The sequence below is a fragment of the Aotus nancymaae genome, unplaced genomic scaffold (assembly GCF_030222135.1).
Source record: "Aotus nancymaae isolate 86718 unplaced genomic scaffold, 86718_ANA_hifiasm-v0.15.2.pri h1tg000028l, whole genome shotgun sequence".
NCBI classification, from domain to species: domain Eukaryota; kingdom Metazoa; phylum Chordata; class Mammalia; order Primates; family Aotidae; genus Aotus; species Aotus nancymaae.
The window spans coordinates 9,064,291-9,084,567 of NW_026988441.1; the positions used below are offsets into that span (position 1 = coordinate 9,064,291).

Below are 20,277 nucleotides of genomic sequence, written 5' to 3' on the forward strand. Positions count from 1 at the left end.
CCTCCACCCCAACCACGCAGTTGTCAAGGAGACGAAGCGCTTCCCTTCAGCGCTACCTCACTCCCCTTTCTCCTAAAGAAAGGGACAGTTGCGTAGTCAGAGGGCAGGATGGGCTGGAAGACTGGCGGAAAGGCTGGGACACCGCTCCGTACTAGCACGCTCCCAGAATCTCCCACCTCCTCCAAGCCTCGCTACGCCTGCGCCGAGACCAGGTCCCGGGTACTACCCCAGGGACCCGCATGCGCGCAACGGAGTTTTCGCGCGTGCGCCGTTGTGGCCCCGGGGACTGGGGGACCCGCGCGGCGCTAACCTTGCGGCTGCGCGGTAGCGGCCTGCCAGTGGGGCTCCGCGGAGCGCAGTTCTGCGCCTGCGCCATGCTGGGGAAGGTTGAGGGCGTTGGGGCCAACTGGCGTTGGGCGCGCCTGCGCCTTGGCATGCGGGGCGGCAGGAGGCGGGGCCCAAAGAGGGGAGGGAGGGGGCGGGGGGTGGGAACAGGCCGCAGAAGCCCGAGCCCTGACCCACCGGCGGCTGCGGCGACGCCGGTGAGTGACCCGTGGCCCGACTCGGTCCCCACCCTCCGCGACCCTCGCTCTTCCTGCAGTCCCCCGTAGCCTCCGCTGTCTCCTTGTGATCCCGGACCCCCATTATCTCCAGAGCTCCCCTTAATTTGTGGCAATCCCCAGAGCCCCCACAATCCCTGCAGACCCTGATCCCTAATATTTGATCGTCCCAGCTCTTCCACTGATGGGGGAGCTTCCACTTCACCATTATTCCTGGACATCCCTTCTCAGGGCCCTTCTCATATCAGTCTTAAAGACGCCCCGTTGCCCCCCGGAGACCCTAGAGCGCCTCCTCTGCTCCAGATTCCCCTCTTGCTGTATCGCTCCTTGCGCATCTCCTCATCTTCATGCATCTAAGACCCCTAAGACACCCCCATCCTCCCTCCATTTCCTGTCCTCCCGTGCCCCCACTCTCTAACTCCAGCAGACACTTCCTCTCCTCGCACTTTTCCTCCTTTCCCTCCATCCCTCAGACCCTCCCCCAATTTCCATCAACTCCTCAGCGTGGCACTTAGCGCCACGTGAAGCCCGAGCCGAGCGCTCCGCTGGTGTCAGCTATTCTTAGGCGCTTCCGACTGCCCTGGGTGCCCGTCGCCCCTGCCCGCCGCCCGCCCCCACTCCTGCCCCAGGGACCGAGGAGCTCGCGGCCCGGCGGTCTGGGCGGGGCGGCGGCGGGGGGATGTCGAGCCCCCGCCAGTCCGTTGCGCCCTTTGCCCACAGCGCCGGCGCCCCCCATGCGCCAGGCGGCCGGACGGCGGCGTCGGGGGGCGCCATGGCCTCGGCGGCGGCGGCGGCGGGCGAAACGGAGGAAACCACCCGGCTGCGCAAGCCGCGCTTCTCGTTCGAAGAGAACCAGATCCTGATCCGCGAGGTGCGCGCCCACTACCCGCAGCTCTACGGCGCGCAGAGCCGTCGGGTGAGCGTGGCCGAGCGGCGACGCGTGTGGGACGGCATCGCCGCCAAGATCAACGGTATCACCAGCTGGAAGCGCACGGGCCAGGAGGTGCAGAAGCGCTGGAACGACTTCAAGCGCCGCACCAAGGAGAAGCTCGCCCGCGTGCCGCACTCCACGCAGGGTGCCGGGCCCGCCGCCGAGGATGCCTTCTCCGCGGAAGAGGAGACCATTTTTGCCATCCTGGGGCCAGGTGTGGCGGGGCCAGGGGCAGGTGCTGGGGCGGAGGAGCCCCCTGCAGCACCCTCCTCACAGCCGCCGCCCCCAAGCGCCTGCCCCCAACGCTATGTGTTGTCGGAAGACCGCAGGGAGGACCGACGTGCAGGTGAGTGTCTTCAGCATCGCCTTAGCGAGAGCAAACACAAAGTTGGCTGTGTGCCTGCGCTGTTCCAAGCCTTTACGTGGCTCATCCGAGACTTGCTGCAGCCTGTGAGGTGGGTGCTGTCCTCCCCGCTTTATAGCAAGGGAAACTGAGACGCAGAGAAATGAAATGACTTGCCGCAGGTCCCTTAGCTAGTGACTGTCAAGAGTCAGGAATGAAACCAGACCTAGGAGGCCTGACTCGGGTCCACACCTGGGATCGTCAGCACAGGCAGAATTTCATGAAAGGCAGTGTAGTGACTCCGGAGGCAGACTGCCTGGGCTCCAATCACAACTTTGCCACTCCACTGTGTCATCTGAGTAAGTTACTGTACTTCAGTTGCTGCATCTGTAAAATGGAGATAAAAATAGTCTGCACCTCAAAGTGTTGCTGTGAAGATTAAATGAGCTAATATGGGAAAGTTGCTGAGGTCAGCACCTCCTGAACTCTCACTGTTAGTTCTTGATAGAATCGTCATTGCGGCGAGATGCATACTATTTCACTGTTTCCTAAATCAAAAACTCAGACATGTTTGGTCATTTTCCCAAGGTCATGCCTTCGATAGAAGTGTGGAGAGCTGACTACAGAGACTTCCTGCTTAGCTTTGATTATGGATTATTTCTTCTACAGCCATTCCCTGAGCACCTGCTCTGTGCTGGATAAGGCTGGAGACACATGGATGACTGAGCCAGTCCAGTAGTGGGGCGGGGAAGACAGTGATGAGTTGAGGGGACAGGGCTGGGGTGGGGGATCCTAGGGACTGTGGGAGCCCGGAAGGGGTTTCTGACTCTGGTGGGAGAGGTGGGCGGGGTGGGGGAGAATCCAGGAGGGCTTCCTAGAGGAGGGGACATCAGAGCCGAAATGCAAAGAGTAAGATGAAGAGCTGGGAAAGTATTTTTGGTGGAGGAAACAGCATGTGAAATGGCTTACAGCAAGAAAGCTTGGCCAGTTTGGGAAACTAAAAGAAGTTGCAGGGCAGAGGGTGTAGAGGGGAAAGGTTGAAGAAAAGTAACATTTTGAGATGAGCTCAGAGAGGTCAGCAAAGGCTAGACCATACTGCGCCTTTAGGCCAAGGTGAGGAGTTTGGATTTTATCCTGACTGCTATGAGGAGCCAGGAAGGGTTGGAAGAAGGGGAGGAACATAGGCATGATCAATCAAGACAGTTCAAGATCATGTGATTCAGAGAGGTTCATTCACCAACACAAGGTCACACAGCAAGTAAGTGACAGAGTCAGGACTCAAACATAAGTGTGTGTCCAACTCCCATTCCATGGCAGTTAACCACTGGGCTAGATTGCCCAGCAATAACAAGAGTTAATATTGACCAGCAGTTAATGAGTGTGTCAGAATTAGATTACATGTGGTGTGGAAGTCAAGGTCAGGAATTTGAACTTGCTTTTTCCTTTTTCTTAGATGGAGTCTCGCTCTGTTGCCCAGGCTGGAGAGCAGTGGCACAATCTTGGCTCGCTACAACCTCTGCCTCCTGGGTTCAAGTGATTCTCCTGCCTCAGCTTCCTGAGTAGCTGGGATTACAGACGCCCACCACCATGCCTGGATAGTTTTTGTATTTTTGGTAGAGACAGGATTTCACCATGTCGACCAAGCTGGTCTCGAACTCCCGATTTCAGGTGATCCACCCTCCTCGGCCTCTCAAAGTGCTGGGATTACAGGCATGAGCCACCGCACCCAGCCTGGATTTGCTCTTAAGTGCATTCAGGAGGCATGAAAGTCTCTTAAGCAGGAAGGTGACACAATCACGTGGGATCCTTGTTCTCAAACCTTGAATCAAAGCTTGGTGTTTCCATCTGTTAGATGGCCCCATAGGACCAGAGCAGAGATGGCCAACTTATTTTTTCAGAAGCTGTATAACCGCTTCATTGACTCATTTAACAAATAATACATTGAGAACCCCTTCCAAGGCAGCTACTATCGTAGGTGCAGGGAATAATGTAAAGAAAAAGACAAGAGCCCCTTTCCTTATGGAGCCGACATTCTATGTAGTTGAAGAAAACAGACCACAAAGAAGTAACCCCCAAAACAGACTGTGTATACAGGAGGTGGTGAGAAGTAAGGCATATTCAGAGGATGGTGAGTCACGGAAGGAGGCTGTAAGACAGGGTAATCAGGAAGGGCTTCTCAGAGAAGGTGAAATTCAAGTAGAGGTGAGAATAGTGTGAGCCTGGCAGATACCTGGGAAAAGGGCACTCCTGCTATAGGAAACAGCATGTGCAAAGGTTCTGAGGCAGGAACATGCATAGAGCATCATCGATTAGAGCTTTACACAGGCCTGGCACGGTGGCTCACACCTGTAATCTCAGCACTCTTTGTAGTCCCAGGTCACACGCTCATTTACAAGTACAGAAACTGAGGGGCAGGTGCAGTGGCTCACGCCTGTAATCCCAGCACTTTGGGAGGCCGAGGCAGGCACATCACCTGGGGTCAGGAGTTCAAGACCAGCCTGGCCAACATGGCGAAACCCCATCTCTACTAAAAAATACAAAAATTAGCCGGACATGTGTAATCCCAGCTACTCAGAAGGGTGAGGCTGGAGAATCACTTGAACCTGAGAGGTGGAGGTTGCAGTGAGCTGAGATCGTGCTACTGCACTCCAGCCTGGGTGACGGAGCGAGACTCCTTCTCAAAACAAACAAAAACAACAAGTAGGGAAAACTGAGATCTAAAGTTTGCAAATAAATATGATTTTAACTCTTACAGTGAAGCCAGGCACAGAGGTATGTCTGTAATCCCAGCACTTTGGGAGCCTGAGGCAGGAGGATGCTTGATCCCAGGAGCGCAAGACCAGCCTGGGCAACAAAGTGAGACCCCATCTCTACAAAAAAATCCAAAAATTAACCAGGCATGGTGGCATGGCACCTTGGTCCCAGCTACACATGAGGTTGAGGCAGCATGAGGATCCCTTGAGCCTGGAAAGCAGAGGTTGCAGTGAGCCATGATCGTACCACTGCACTCCAACCTGGGCAACAGAACAGCTCCAACCCAACAAAAACAGCTGGGCATGGTGGCTCACACCTGTAATCCCAGCACTTTGGGAGGCTGAGGCAGGTGGATCACCTGAGGTTAGGAGTTCCAGACCAGCCTGGGTAACCTGGTGAAGCCCCATCTCTACTGAAATACAAAAGTTAGCCAGGCGTGGTGGTATGTGCCTATAATCCCAGCTACTCTGGAGGCTGAGGCAGGAGAATTGCTTGAGCTTGGGAGGTAGAAGTTGCAGTGAGTGGAGATCACACCATTACACTCCAGCCTGGGTGACAAAGCCAGACTCCGTCTCTAAAAGAAAAAAGTAAAAACCAAAAAAAACACTTGCAGTGGCCTCTATGACTCCTGTGAACCTGGTGGGCATGAAGGCTGGGCTACTTTCTGTTCCTTTTTACTCAGTAGACCAGAAAAGCCACATTTCTGAGTGGCTGCAATTCCCATGTTCCTTATAAGGAAGACTTCTTACTCATACCCACACCCCAGGCCCACCGCCCTTGCCCCAGGAGTGTTTAAGAGCATGGATTCTGCTGTGGTGAAGTGGTTCACACCTGTTGTAATCCCAGCACTCTGGAAGACCAAGGAGGCCAAGGTGGGCGAATCCCTTGAGAACAGGAGTTCGAGACCAGCCTGGTCAACATGGTAAAACCTCGTCTCTACTAAAAATACAAAAATCAGCCAGGCGTGGTGTATATGCCTATAATCCCAGCTCCTCAGGAAGCTGAGGCAGGAGTGAACCTGGGAGGTAAAAGTTGCAGTGAGTCCAGATTATGCCACTGCACTCCAGCCTGGGTGACAGGGTGAGACTCTGTTTCAAAAACAAAAAGAGCATGGACTCTGGCCATGCAGTGGCTCACACCTGTAATCCCAGCACTTTGGGAGGCCAAGGCAGGAGGATCATTTGAGGCTAGGAGTTTGAGACCAACCTGGGCAATATAGCGAGGCCCCCATCTCTACAAAACAAACAAAAGCACGGACTCTGGAGTCAACCCGGGTTCAAATCCCTTTTCTACATATGACACCTCTCTCTGAGCATCAAGTCACCTCATCTATCAAATGGGGCGATGATCATGATAGCGTCTACCCCAGAGAATGGCTGGGAGGACTCCATGAGATGATGTAAGAGGGGATTTAGCCCAGGGCCTGGCTCAGTTGTCCTGTCACTGTCTGCTCTGCTTCTCTCTCTCCCAGCCTCCCTACCTCCTGCTGGTGACCGGCCCAGGGAGGCTGGACCCCAGCAGCCAGGGCAGGAGGTGGCTGGTTTGTTGGTTTGTCTTTGAGACAGGGTCTTGATCTGTTGCCCAGGCTAAAGTTCGATCTAGTCTCACTGCAACCTCTGCCTCCAGGGTTCAAGCGATTCTCGTACCTGGAGTAGCTGGGATTACAGGCATGTACTACCACACCCAGCTAATTTTTTATTTTGAGTAGAGACAGGACTTCACCATGTTGGCCAGGCTGGTCTCAAACTCCTGACATCAGGTGATCCACATGCCTGGGCCTCCCAAAATGCTGACATTACTAGCGTGAACCATTGTGCCTAGCCTGGATGGCTGGATTTTTGTTTTTGTTGTTCTTTTTTTCTTTTCTTTTCTCTCTCTCTCTTTCTTTGGCTGGCTGTTTTTGAGAGAAGAGCAGGGTAATCTGATTTGGCCAAGGAGCGGGAGGCCAACTTCCCCAAGGAAGGAAAATCCGAAAAAAACATCCGAGCTGATACAAGAGGTAGTGTGAGCCTGGCCCAGGGAACAGCATGTGGGAAGACAGAAAGAAGGAGGTGGGAGCAAGCGCTGAGGCCCCACAGCCGTGGGAAGAGGCTGGACTTTCTCCTGTGGCTGCTGGGAGCTCTGGAGCCTGGGATCCAATCAGCGCTGACTCTCTGGAAGCCCCAGTTGTTTTCTCATTAAAGAAAAAATGTTGCGCTGGACATTATTCTAGGCCCCAGGTAAACAGAAGGGAGCGATACAAAGCCCTGCCTGATGGAGCTGACATCAGGAGGAGGAGAGAGACAGCAGACACAGAGCCATTCCATGCCAGGTGGAGATAAGATCTAGGAGAGGAATCAGGTAGGGTTAGGGGAGAGAAAAGGAAAGGGCCAAGGCTAGACTGAGCAACATGGCAAAACCCTGTCTCTACAAAAACAAAACAAAAATTAGCCATGGTGGTGCACACCTGTAGTCCCAGCTACTCAGGAGGCTGAGGTGGGAGAATCAATTGAGCCCAGGAGGCAGAGGTTGCAGTGAGCCGAGATTGCGCCACTGCACTCCTGCCTGGGTGACAGAATGAGACTCCTACTCAAAAAAAAAAAAAAAAAAAAAAAAAAAGAAGTAGGCCTGATGTGTTTGAGGGTCAGCAAGGAGCCCACATGGCTAGAGCTAAGTAAGCTAAGAGGGAGGGATGGGAGCTGAGGTCAGGGAGGCAGGGCCCTAGAGGCCTCAAGGACTTTGCTTTTACCCTGAGTGAGGCGGGAGCCACAGGACGGTTCGAGCATACAAACAATATCTGACTTATATTTATTTTTTTCTTGGAACAGAGTCTTGCTCTGTCGCCAGGCTGGACAGAGTGCAGTGGTGCGATCTCAGCTCCAGGTTCAAGTGATTCTCCTGCCTCAGCCTCCCAAGTAGCTGGGACTACAGGCACGCGCCACCACCCCCGGCTAATTGCTGTATTTTTAGTAGAGACGGGGTTTCACCATGTTGGCCAGGATGGTGTCGATCTCTTGACCTCGTTATCCACCCCCCTCGACCTCCCAGACTACTGGGATTACAGATGTGAGCCACTGCACCCGGCCTGACTTGTATTTTTTAAAATAATTATATTAGATATAATTCCCATACTATACAATCAACTCACTTAAAGTGTACAATTCGCTTGAGCTCAGGAGTTTGAGACCAGCCTGAGCAATACAGTGAGACCTCATCTCTACAAAAAAAATAAATAAAATTAGCCTGGCGTGGGGTTGTGTGTCTGTGGCCCCAGCAGCTCAGGAGGCTGAGATGGGAGGATCGCTAAGCTGGGGAGGTAAAGGCTGCAGTGAGCCGAGATCTCACCACTGCACTCCAGCATGGGCAACAGAGCGAGACTCTTGTCTCAAAAAAATAAAAAATAAAGTGTACAAATTAATGGCTTTTAGTATATTCACAGTTGTGCAACCATCACTACAATCAATTTTAGAACATTTTCATCACTCCAGAAAGAAACCCTGCACCTCTTAGCCATCCCCAATCCCCCATCTTCCCCCAGCCCCTGGAAGCCACTTGTCTGCTTTCTGTCTCTATAGATTTGCCTATTTTTTTCTTTTTGAGGTAGAATCTTGCTCTATTGCCCAGGCTGGAGTACAGTAGTGTGTTCTCAGCTCACCGCAACCTCCACCTCCCGGGTTCAAGCAATTCTTCTGCCTCAGCCTCCTGAATAGCTGGGATTACAGACATGAGCCACCACACTCGGCTAATTTTCTGTATTTTTACTGGAGACGGGATTTTACCATGTTGGCCAGGCTGGTCTCAAAGTCCTGACTTCAGTTGATCCACCCGCCTCGGCCTCCCAAAGCACTGGGATTACAGGCATGAGCCACCACATCCAGCCAGATTTGCCTTTTTTGGACATTTCACATAAATGGCCCCTAAGATCTGTGGTCCTTTGTGACTAGCTTGTTTCCTGTAGCCTCACTGCCTTGTAATTTAGTTGGACCCCTCAGGCTACTGGTGGAAAAAGATACTGTCAGGGGCAGGGGTGGAAGCAGAGAGCCGTCAGTGAGGTGGTGACTGCAGTGGTCCCGGTGGGAGATGCTGGTGGTTAGACCGGGGTGGGGGACCACGGAGAAAGAAGTTGGATGTATTTAATTTGAAGGCAGAGCCGATAGTGTCTGCACGCAGAGGGTGTCTTAGTAAATAAAACAGCAAAGGTGTTTAACCTGAGCAGCTGGGAGGATGGAGCTGCATCTGCTGAGATGGGGTAGCTGAGGGAGGAGCAGGTTTGGGGAGGATCAGAAGCCCAGCTCTGAGCAAGGGAGTTTGGGGCATTTTTAGACAATCTAGAGTGCCCAGCAGGAGAGAGGAGTCTGGAGCTCAGGCGAGAGGTTCAGGCTGGGCCCAGGAAGCTGGGAGCCTGTGTATGCAGACTGCGTTCAAGCCCATGAGCATGAGTGAGACCCCAGGTGAGTAGAGACCGAGGAAGCCTACCAGGCTGGGGGCTGAACTGGAAAATCCTGCAGCCTTGGTTGGAGAGAGTCTCAGGGAAATGTCCCCAGTACCCGGCTACCCTTACTCTCTCCCAGGCCCCTCTCTCACCTCCTGAGGATCCAGCAGTGGGTGCAGTATCCACATAGTTCAGGGCCTTGTCAAATGTTGGCCCTTGTCTGGGCATGGTCGCTCATGCCTGCAATCCCAGAACTTTGGGAGGCCGAGGTGGGTAGATCACTTGAGGTCAGGCGTTTGAGACCAGCCTGGCCGAGAAAACCCCGTCTCTACTAAAAATACAAAAATTTAGCCAGGCAGGGTGGCACGTACCTGTAGTCCCAGCTACTTGGGGAGGCTGAGGCAAGAGAATTGTTTGAAGCTGGAAGATGGAGGTTAGTGAGCCAAGATCATACGTGCACCACTGCACTCCAGCCTAGGCTACAAAGTGAGACTCTGTCTCGAAAAAAAAAAAAAAAGTGTTGGCTCTTACTGTGGGTGAAATGGGAGCTGCCTGCCAGCAAGGGACTTCCAAGACCTGTTTTCACTAAAGCTGGCACAGACTCTCCTCTGGGTACAAAGACTGGCCTGCCTTGGAACTTCTCGTCTAAGGCATGATCTGGCTTAGGTTTTAAAAGGATCGTTCTGGGGCTGAGTGCAATGGCTCACGCCTGTAATCCCAGCACTTTGGGAGGCCAAGGTGGTGGATGATGAGGTCAGGAGTTTGAGACCAGCCTGGCCAACATGGTGAAACCCCTTCTCAACTAAAAATACAAAAATTAGCTGGGTGTGGTGGTGCGCGCCTGTAATCCCAGCTACTCCAGAGGCTGAGGCAGGAGAATTGCTTGAACTCGGGAGGTGGAGATTGCAGTGAGCTGAGATCACGCCACAGCACTCCAGCCTGGGTAACAGAGCAAGACTCTGTTCTAGGTTTGGGTAGGGGGAAGGTGAGGGAGGGAGGGGGAATGGGGAAATCAAGACAGCATCAAGGGTCACTCACCCCTTACCTGCATTTCTCTCTCTACAGATACATCAGCCCACAGCAAGGGGGACTCCAGCAGCCCCGAGCCCTGGGCCCGGCCCTCCTGCAATCCCCAGGAAGGGGGCTGCCCTCGGCCCAAGGAGCGTGAGTCCCCACCCCCTTCGGCCCTGCAGCCAGTCCAGCTGCCTCGCCTGGCCTTGTCTCCACCGCCCCCAGCCCCTCCACTGCCACCCCAACTGCCGCTGGCCCAAGTGGCACCCTCACCCCCAAGCCCCCCACCCCCTCCTCGGCCTCCACCCATGCTCTCAGCCCCAGACCCCTCCCTGGACTTCCTGCGAGCCCAGCAGGAGACTGCCAACGCCATCCGGGAGCTGGCCGGCACCCTTCGACAGGGACTGGCCAAACTGAGCGAGGCCCTCAGCGCCCTGCTGCCCCTTCTGCCAGGAACCCCAGTCGACTCCCTCCCCCCACCTCTGCCCCCACCCCCACCCCCACCCCCAGCTCCCAGGCCTGTCCTGCCCCCTCCAGCCCCCAAAGTAGAGATCACCCCAGAGCCCGTGTCTGTGGTGGCTGCTGTGGTGGACGGGGCAGTGGTGGCAGCCAGGGGAGTGATCATTGCCCCAAGGAGCGAGGAGGGGGCGCCCCGGCCACCCTCAGCCCCACTGCCTCCACACGACTCCCCCCCACACAAGCGGAGAAAAGGTTTCCCTACACGGAAAAGGCGCGGTCGATGGAAATCTCCGTGAAATCTACTATCTACACTCCTGCCTGCACCCCCTCTTCCCAGCTTGGCGCAGTCAAGGGGGGCGACGCTCTCTGCCCATCCCAGCTGCACCCTAGCTCCCTGCTCCAGGGATGTGAGCACCCACTCCCTGTGCTAGTTAGTGCCTGATTCTCTGGGGGGGCCTCAGCAATGGGCTCCTCCAACCCCTTTCTCTGGTACAGTGCTGTCTGCCTGGCTGCCTCCCTTAACCCTGACTTCTAAGCCATCGATTTCATGTTATTTATTATTGCCCTATGTAGGGTGGGGAGGGAACCTCTCGGGTCTGCACATAGCCCCTCCCTAACAATTCCTGTTCTTGACTTGAAGAGAATTGACCCGTGGGGGACTCCCTATCTCCCCATTCCAGACTTTGGAGGGGGTGGGAGTTGTGAGACAAATCAAAATATGGATGACAAAGAGGATATAGCCGTCTATACCCTAGGGAGAGGAGACTCCGAGTTCTGATAGGAGAGGCAGAGGTTGGGTTCTCTGCCTACCATTGCTATCTCTGACTTCCGGAGCTCAACCCCCTCCTTTCTCCCCAGTGGTGACAAGATATCAATAAACTTATTTTTAATACAATTACTTGAGGCTCTGTCTGAGACAGGCCTGGGGGACCAGCACCTACACTGCCCCGCCTGCTGCATAGGCAGGCAATTGGGAGGCTGGTGGTTTTCCAGCCCTTTTTTTTTTTTTTTTTAGTTTTTAAAGCCATCAAGTCTTATGTCACATGAAATCTTACTCCTACTCATCCTTTAGATACCAGTCTAAATGTCACCTCCAGGCGAAAGCCCGAGATTCCCTCCCCAAGGCTAACGTGGGTTTGCCTCTTAGAGTCTCTCTCAGTGTCTGTGGTTCTTTTTCTTTTCTTTTGTTTTTTGAGATAGGATCTCGCTCTGTTGCCCAGACTGGAGTGCAGTGGCACTGTCACGGCTCACTGCAACCTCGACCTCCCAGGCTCAAGCAATCCTCCTGCCTCAGCCTCCCAAGTAGCTGGGACCACAGACCTGCACCATCTGCCTGGCTAATTGTTTTATTTTTGTAGAGATGGAGTTTTCCTGTGTTGTCCAGGCTGGTCTTGGACCTGGGCTCAGGCAGTCTTCCTACCTTGGCCTCCCAAAGTGTTGGGACTACAAGCATGAGCCACCACACACAGCCAGGTTCTTTTTCACGGTATCTCTAAATGAACACAGGACTTATTTGTTTAAGGCACATTTGCCCCATAATGTCATGAAGGCAGGAACTGGTTCTTTTACTCTACTGCAGGGCCAGGTAACAAAGTAGATAGTCACCATCATCCTGGACTCAGACATGGCTCAAGCCTTGAGGCTGCTCCAGCCAACTGTGTAGCCATGGGCTTCTAGCGTTCTCATCTGTAAATGGGCATAAAGATGTCAGAGGTTTTCTTCCTATAATTATATTATACTTTTTCTTTCTTTCTTTCTTTTTTTTTTTTTTTTTTTTTTTTGAGATGGAGTCCTCTGTTGCCAGGCTGGAGTGCAGTGGCACAATCTCGGCTCACTGCAACTCCACCTCCAGGGTCCAGGTTCAAGCAGTTTTCCTGCCTCAGCCTCCCAAGTAGCTGGGATTGCAGGTGTGGGCCACCACAACCAGCTAATTTTGGTATTTTTAGTAGAGCGGAGTTTCACAATGTTGGTCAGGTTGGTCTTGAACTCCTGACCTTGTGATCACCCGCCTTGGCCTCCCTAAGTTCTGGGATTTCAGGCATGAGCCACTGCGCCTGGCCCACCCAGCCTAATTTTTTAATTTTTAGAGACAAGGTTTCACCATGTTGGCCAGTCTGGTCTCAAACTTCTGACCTCAAGTAATCCACCCTCCTCAAGCCTCCCAAAATGCTGGTATTACAGGCGTGAGCCACCACGCCTGGCCAGGAAAGCTTTCCCTAACATATACTCCACAGCAGTTATCACAAATTTTAGTTCATCATTTTGAGTAAATTTAAGTTTAATATCTGCCTCCATCACCAGGCTGGGGCTTCTCAGGGGCAGAGCTTAAGCCTGTCCCAGTCACTGCCGTGTCCCCAGCAATGCCCAGAACGGAATAGGGGTTGAATAGTTGAATAACTGCACAACTTAAAAACAACTTCCATTTATGGCACTTCTGTTCTGGGCCAAGCATCAAGCTAAGCATTTATATGCATGTTTCCATTCAATCTGAAGGTACCCAAATAAAAACAGACTCGGGGAGGGGGGTGGTTTCCATTTTTCCCATGAAGTTTAGAGATTTGCCCAAGGCCACAGCTGGTCAGAGGCCAGTGCAGTCCACCTGAAGGCTGAATCAGGCCAGAAGTCTTAACTCCAATTAGTGTTTAGCAAATAATGGCCCAAAGGCAATTTTAAGTGACATATGAATACCTCTAGAATGATTCTGTAGTTTTAACTGATATATATTTTTAAAGGTATTCAGTACATGAAACCCATCATTGTGGACCAAGTACCCAGGATGAGGCAAAAGTAGATAAATCTTTTTCTTTTTTTTGAGATAGGGTCTTGCTTTATCGCCCAGGCTGGAGTGCGGTGGCGCAATCATGGTTCACCGCAGCTTCTACCGCCAGGATCAAGCAATCCTCCCACCTCGGCCTCATAAATCTTTTTTTAAGAGAGAAAAGTGTTCAAATACAGGTGGTAGGCAAAATTGTGAAACTATTTTGAAATTGTGAAGTCTGGGTAACAGAATCAGAGCTGCTGCGGTTGCAGTGGGACGGGAGGGGAAGGGACAGGCAGCCCCCTCAGTAGACTGAAAACCAGGGCCAACTGGCACGTCATTCAAATATTTTTAAGCACTTAACACGGACCCAGGCCTAGAAAGAGAAAGGGGCTGTTGTGGGTTAGAACCTGGAGACCCGCCTCCGCCCTTCCCCAAAGACAGCCTCGTCCCGTTCCCAATGCCCGGGAAAGGAAACAGGAGGGTCCCCAAAGCCTGATTGGGCCTCCCAGGTAGTGAGCGCTCAAGGTTGGGGAAAGGTGGTCGGGTATTTGCCCTTCCCCAGCAACTCCCTCCTCTTAGCCGCTTACTCTTCCCTCAAACTGGGGAGCAACAGAGGCTAAGGGTCCCACAAACGCCATGCTTCGAAAACACGCAAAGACCCCCCAGAAAATTGGGGGTGGGGAGCGGGGGAGGTAGCGCTAATGTGGAAGGCCTCCCCCAACCTCCCAGACGGCGGAAGTACGTCACTTTGTCCGCTCCGCGGTGCATTTTGGGAATTGTAGTGAAGCGGGTGGGGGACGCCAAGCGGCCGATGGGGTAACCCTTTAGAGACCAGAGCGCGCGAGCAAAGCTGGGACAGGGTTAGAGGGCACTCGGTCGCCCCCCTCCTTTAGCAAACTGAGGCACAGCTCTGACTTGGGAGCCCTTAGTCCTCTCCCTCCTCTGCTGTGGCGGGCCCCAGAGCCAGGGGTTCCGGGGGAGGACGAAGTGCCAAGTGGCCACCCCGACCCCCTCCTAGTTGGCAGCTAGCTTCCTGTCCCTTCTCTGAAGCCAATCAAGAGCTTCTCCGCCCCGCCCCAGAAGCTGCTGCCCTCCTAATTCGTCATTGGCCCACCTTTGCTGGGCGAGGAAACTGAGGCTCAGAGAGGGCAAGACATTTTGCCTAAAGCTGCACAGCAAATCGAAACAGAAGTTGGAAGCCCGGCAGCCTGTCCACCCACCCCCACAATTTCTGAACCCGGAGTAGCTCTGATGATTGGTATTTCGTCCTCGCTTCCCACCTTTGTGTCCCAGCTCCTCGCGGCGCGCCGAACTCCGGCCCCAAGGCGAGGAGGAGTAAGGGTTGCGCGAGGAAAGGCGGCGATCCCCGCAGCCGGCCGCTGCCCGCCGTTCCCTTTAAGAGCAGGCCCCGGCGGGACTACGTTTCCCAGAAGGCTTTGCCGGCGCGTTATGTAACTTTCCCTGCGAAGCGGCCTCTGGGGCAGAAGAAGGAGGTGGAGGCGGCGGCGGCCGTTGCAGCGGCGGCAGCGAGAGCGGCGGTAGCCCTAGGCGGCGGCGAGAGCGGCCCATCGTGGGACCCGAGCTGTGCGCCTCGGCTCGGAGCCCGGACTGGGCGGGGGCGCCGACGTGCCTCAGCCTGCCTTTGCGAGGGAGGCGGGAGTGAGCAAAAAGGCTTAGGGCCCAGGGGGCGGGGAAGGGGGGCCGGGCCTGGATCCGGCGGGGAGGCCGAGCCGGAGGCCGGACCGTCGCTCGCGCTGTCCCGGGGACGCAGATCGCACGGCGGCGGCGCGGATCGCACGGCGGCGGCCGGCGGAACGCGGGGGCCGGGCGGCGCGCGGACTGGGGCCATGGCGTCTGTGCAGGCGTCCCGCCGCCAGTGGTGCTACCTGTGCGACCTGCCCAAGATGCCGTGGGCCATGGTGTGGGACTTCAGCGAGGCAGTGTGCCGCGGCTGCGTGAACTTCGAGGGCGCGGACCGCATCGAACTGCTCATCGATGCCGCCCGCCAGCTCAAGCGCAGCCACGTGCTCCCCGAAGGCCGCTCGCCCGGGCCCCCGGCCCTTAAGCACCCGGCCACGAAGGACCTGGCTGCGGCCGCCGCACAGGGGCCCCAGCTGCCGCCCCCGCAGGCCCAGCCCCAGCCGTCAGGGACCGGCGGCGGCGTCTCAGGCCAGGACCGCTATGACAGGGCCACATCATCGGGCCGCCTCCCCCTGCCCTCGCCCGCCCTGGAATACACTCTGGGGTCCCGCCTGGCCAATGGGCTTGGCCGTGAGGAGGCCGTGGCAGAGGGGGCGCGAAGGGCCTTGCTTGGCTCCATGCCTGGCTTGATGCCCCCTGGGCTGCTGGCAGCTGCAGTGTCTGGCCTGGGAAGCCGAGGCCTGACGCTGGCACCCGGCTTGAGTCCTGCCAGGCCCCTCTTCGGCTCCGATTTCGAGAAAGAGAAGCAGCAGAGGAATGCGGACTGTCTGGCAGAACTGAACGAGGCCATGCGGGGCCGGGCAGAGGAATGGCACGGGCGCCCCAAAGCAGTGCGGGAACAGCTACTGGCGCTGTCCGCCTGCGCCCCGTTCAATGTGCGCTTCAAGAAGGATCACGGGCTGGTGGGGAGGGTGTTCGCCTTCGATGCTACTGCCCGTCCTCCAGGATACGAGTTCGAGTTGAAGCTCTTCACCGAATACCCCTGTGGTTCCGGCAATGTGTACGCAGGCGTCCTGGCGGTGGCTCGCCAGATGTTCCACGATGCTCTGCGGGAGCCGGGCAAGGCACTGGCCTCTTCGGGCTTCAAGTACCTCGAATATGAACGCCGGCATGGCTCAGGAGAATGGCGGCAGCTGGGTGAGCTGCTGACCGACGGCGTCCGCAGCTTCCGCGAGCCAGCTCCCGCAGAGGCCCTGCCCCAGCAGTACCCAGAGCCGGCCCCTGCGGCTCTTTGTGGCCCACCCCCGCGAGCCCCATCCCGGAACCTGGCGCCCACGCCGCGCCGTCGCAAGGCATCCCCCGAGCCTGAAGGCGAGGCGGCTGGGAAGATGACCACCGAGGAGCAGCAGCAACGACACTGGGTTGCACCCGGTGGCCCGTATTCCGCTGAGACCCCTGGTGTGCCCTCACCCATTGCCGCCCTGAAAAATGTGGCCGAGGCCCTGGGCCAATCACCCAAGGACCCTGGCGGAGGTGGGGGTTCTGTGCGTGCAGGGGGTGCCAGCCCTGCAGCCTCCTCCACGGCCCAGCCTCCAACCCAGCATCGCCTGGTTGCCCGCAACGGTGAAGCCGAAGTCAGTCCCACAGCTGGGGCCGAAGCTGTCAGCGGGGGTGGCGGCGGCACTGGGGCGACCCCTGGGGCCCCCCTGTGCTGTACCCTGTGCAGGGAGCGGCTGGAAGACACCCACTTCGTCCAGTGCCCCTCGGTGCCCGGACACAAGTTCTGCTTTCCCTGCTCGCGCGAGTTCATCAAGGCACAGGGCCCGGCTGGGGAGGTGTACTGCCCGAGCGGAGACAAATGCCCGCTGGTGGGTTCCTCCGTCCCCTGGGCCTTCATGCAGGGCGAGATTGCCACCATCCTTGCTGGAGATATCAAGGTTAAGAAAGAACGGGACCCGTAGGCCACCACTGCCTCCAGGCCACTGCCCTCTGCCCCTTTGCCACCCACCGCTGCCGCGGATAAATTATTCCCTCCCCGACCTAGCCCAGTGCCACCCCTACCTGTGTACATACTCCCTTCCTCTGCCCAGACGGGTCCCCTGGGGTAGATGCATTGTGGGTGGGGGGAGAAAGCTTGTGGTTCCTGTCCGAGGGGGTGTTTGGGGTCCCTTGGCCCCTCCAGTTTCCCTCTGTCCTCCTTGGCTTGGCTTTGCTGCTGCTTGTAGTTGGGGGAGAGGTGCCCCCCTCCTCCTTGAGAAGGGACCTCCTGAAAACTCGCTCTTTATAAACGAGGCAAAAGCATTTTATTGCCCCCCTCTCCCGCCCCCTTCTGCTCCTTCAATAAACCGAAAGATGGGTTTTTTTTTCCTTCTTGGTCCCTTAGTTGTGTGAGATGCTGCGCCCCCTTTGGGACTGAAGTGGTCCTGCGAGGGACAGGACGTTGCGCGGTAGCCTCCAGGTGGCGCCCGGCACCCAGGCGGTCCCGCCGGCTGACCTTCAACGAGTGCGACCCACTGGTCACGTTTTAGCCATCGGCCCCTTTTACAGATGAAAGAACTGAGGCTCAGAGAGGGGATAGCTCCTGCAGGGAGAGGCTCGGGAGTAGATTACCCTTCTGTAGCTGGCCCATCCCCTATCTACCTGGAAGGTGGAGGACTGAGCGCCCACGTGGGGACGGGAAAGAGGCATTGAGAGGCTTCCTAGAAGAAACAGGCAGTGGGTTCTTGCTGGGGAGGGGGAGAATTTGGGGTAGACTGCTACAGGGACTGCCCGAGGAAAGGAAATTTACCTCCATGGGGTAAACTAACAGGATGCCTAGAAACAACTTGGCTACTTCTCGCCCCTGGTGGTGCCCGAGAGGCAGACGTTTGGGAAGCCCCAACTGGACTCCTCACCCTCGTCTCGGGAGACAAGCCCCTTCGGCGGCCACCCTGGAGAGCAGAGTGAAAGGCACTTGCCCCGCGGCTGCCTCTGATGTGCGCGGCCTTGTCCCGCACCTGTCCGGGTGGCTGATCATTAACCAGGACTTCCTGCTCGCTGGCGTCACGGGGCGGGGCCTGAGCGGGCGGGCTGAGGCAAAGCAGGGGTTAAGGGGAGGGGGCGGCCCCAAGAGCCCAGCCTCCACCCCTCCGGCCTCCCCAGCCACGCCAAGGTGGAAATTCCGGGAAGGGGGAATGCGGGGCGCAAAGGCCCGCGGATGGACAGAGAGATAGGGAATGATTGTCCTACCACCCCACAGCACTGTCAGACAGCTCTGGGACCTTAGGCTGCCCCCAGATGTCCTCGGGAACTCAGGATTCCCATCACCTAAATCTGGAGGCCCCTACAGTCCTGACTTCATCAGCTCGGTTATCCTGGGGTCCCACTCACACTTGAATAACTACATGTCCTAAATCCCAGATGTTAGGGATCCTAGGGCTTCAACCTTCGCATCTGGAGGACCTTCTGTTCTTGGACTGAGGGGGGTCCCATCCTCCCCCACCCCCCAGCCATCAGCTCTCAGGTGTTCTACCACCCCTGGTACTGCCAGCCTGGGCTCTGGGCAGGGCTGGGAAAACCAGCCCTGATTAAATACACCAGGTGATAAGCTTGGGGCAAGAGAGACCTGGATGGAACTCCGTGCCTGGGCTCCCCTCCCGGGCTAGCCTGTGGCCTCCCCTGACCCAGCAGTCCCAAGTGCTGGGTATCTCCCCCACCCCCAAATCCTCAGAGCTGGAGGCCTCCAGACACCTGGCCCCTGTGCCCCAGTGGGAGCTAAAGAGCTGCGGAGGACACCTGGTCCTTTAAGAACAGCTGGTAGGTGGGTGGGGGGCAGGGGAGTCACCCCCAGCCTGGCTGGTGTGTATTCTAGATAGAGGTTGAGTTAACCATTAACAGAGCAGAAGGCCTGACCTGTGTGGGTGTGGGGGCTGGATCAGCCCCCCTTCCCTCAGTGCCAGGGTGGGGCCAGGGTGGAGGGGTTCTGGATTTATTTGGGAATCAGGCTATAGGTGGAGAGACTTCAAGACAGGGAAAATGTAGAGAGATACCCAGGGAAAGATGGGAGGCAACAGAGGTGGGAGGGAGAGATGCAGGACCAGCTCACTGAAAGACACAAGGAGAGGCAGGAGCTAGAGACCCAGAGCGACAGGGAGAGACTCGAGAGGACCTCGGGGATGAGGCAGACCAGAGAGGGAGAGACGGAAAAGAAAAGGAAACGGCCAATATTCTGATAGGTTGAGCGAGACTGAGATACACCTATGAGATGCCAACAACAGACACATAAGAGAGGGGACACTAGATGCAGAGAGAAGACAATAAAGAAGAGATGAGAAAAAAAGAAAAAACAACTTAAAAAGGGAAGAAAAAGAGGTGAGAGAGACTGAAGTCAGGAAAAGGCACAGGTGTGAACTAGAGCCAAGACATCCTCAAGCTCGGAAGCTCTGTGAGACAGAGGCGGGGAATGAGAGCTCTGTGAGAAAGTGCAAGGTTGCATCTGTTTGGGTTATTTGGTCCTCAGTCATCAGACCAAGGCACCTCCTCCAGGAAGCCCTCCCTGACCACCAGCCTGTATCAGGTGCCATTTCTGGGCCTCCCATATCCCTCTGTACTCCCCCAATCCCAGCCCTATCCATTCTGGAGTGTTGCTGTCTGGCAAACAGACTGTGAGCCCCAGATGGGAAGGCCAGGGGTGTCTTGATCACCACTGCATACTCAGCATCACCAAGCACAGGGTCAGCTTAAGAGATGGACAGATTAATGGGCTGCTTCTCTTCCTCAACAAGTGTTTATTCAGCATCCACCATGTGACAAGCACTGGGGGAGATAATGTGGATGGAGCAGGGAATAGAATGCAGCCCTTGGGCTAGGGACTGTGGCTCACGCCTATAATCCCAGCACTTTGGGAGGCCAAGGCAGGAGGATCACGAGGTCAGGAGTTGAAGACCAGCCTGGCCAACACAGTGAAACTCCATCTCTACTAAAAATACAAAAATTAGCTGGGTGTGGTGGCCTGTACCTGTAGTCCCAGCTACGTGGGAGGCTGAGGCAGGAGAATCACTTGAACCCGAGAGGCAGAGGTTGCAGTGAGCCGAGATCATGCCACTGCACTCCAGACCAGGTGACAGAGTGAGACTCTGTCTCAAAAAAATAATAATAATGCCTCCCCTACTTTCACTCCAGACCCGGTGACAGAGTAAGATTCTGTCTCAAAAAAAAAAAAAAAAGAATGCAGCCCCTCCTCTCATGGAGCTGACATGCAAGTGAGAGATGCAAACAGGACCATAAAGTGTGACAGCCATGGAGTGGTCAGTCCTAAGGAGAAAAAATAAACCAGGGAAAGGGGATAGAGAGTCATGCGGGTGGCTATTTTATTTTTTATATTAATAGAGACAGGGTTTCACCGTGTTGGCCAGGCTAGTCTCAAAC

At 55.7% G+C, this 20,277-nt stretch overlaps 2 protein-coding genes across 2 annotated transcripts; both read left to right on the plus strand.

Moving 5' to 3' along the window:
* Positions 1-1,280: 1,280 nt before the first annotated feature.
* MYPOP (Myb related transcription factor, partner of profilin) lies at positions 1,281-11,364 on the plus strand. The gene is made up of 2 exons (XM_064380677.1): positions 1,281-1,837; positions 10,065-11,364. The coding sequence occupies exons 1-2, from the start codon at positions 1,333-1,335 to the stop codon at positions 10,763-10,765; spliced, it is 1,206 nt and encodes a 401-aa protein (XP_064236747.1). The 5' UTR covers positions 1,281-1,332; the 3' UTR covers positions 10,766-11,364.
* A 3,346-nt stretch (positions 11,365-14,710) lies between these two features.
* IRF2BP1 (interferon regulatory factor 2 binding protein 1) lies at positions 14,711-17,238 on the plus strand. The gene has a single exon (XM_012446517.2). It carries the CDS (start codon positions 15,078-15,080, stop codon positions 16,830-16,832), a length of 1,755 nt encoding a protein of 584 aa, XP_012301940.1. The 5' UTR covers positions 14,711-15,077; the 3' UTR covers positions 16,833-17,238.
* The last annotated feature ends 3,039 nt before the right edge of the window (positions 17,239-20,277 follow it).

Coding starts and splice junctions, on each gene's coding strand:
- MYPOP (XM_064380677.1), top strand. CDS start 1,333: ATGGCCTCGGCGGCGGCGGCGGCGGGCGAAACGGAGGAAACCACCCGG. Junction 1,838..10,064: donor CAGGGAGGACCGACGTGCAG/GTGAGTGTCTTC, acceptor CTCTCTCTACAG/ATACATCAGCCCACAGCAAG.
- IRF2BP1 (XM_012446517.2), top strand. CDS start 15,078: ATGGCGTCTGTGCAGGCGTCCCGCCGCCAGTGGTGCTACCTGTGCGAC.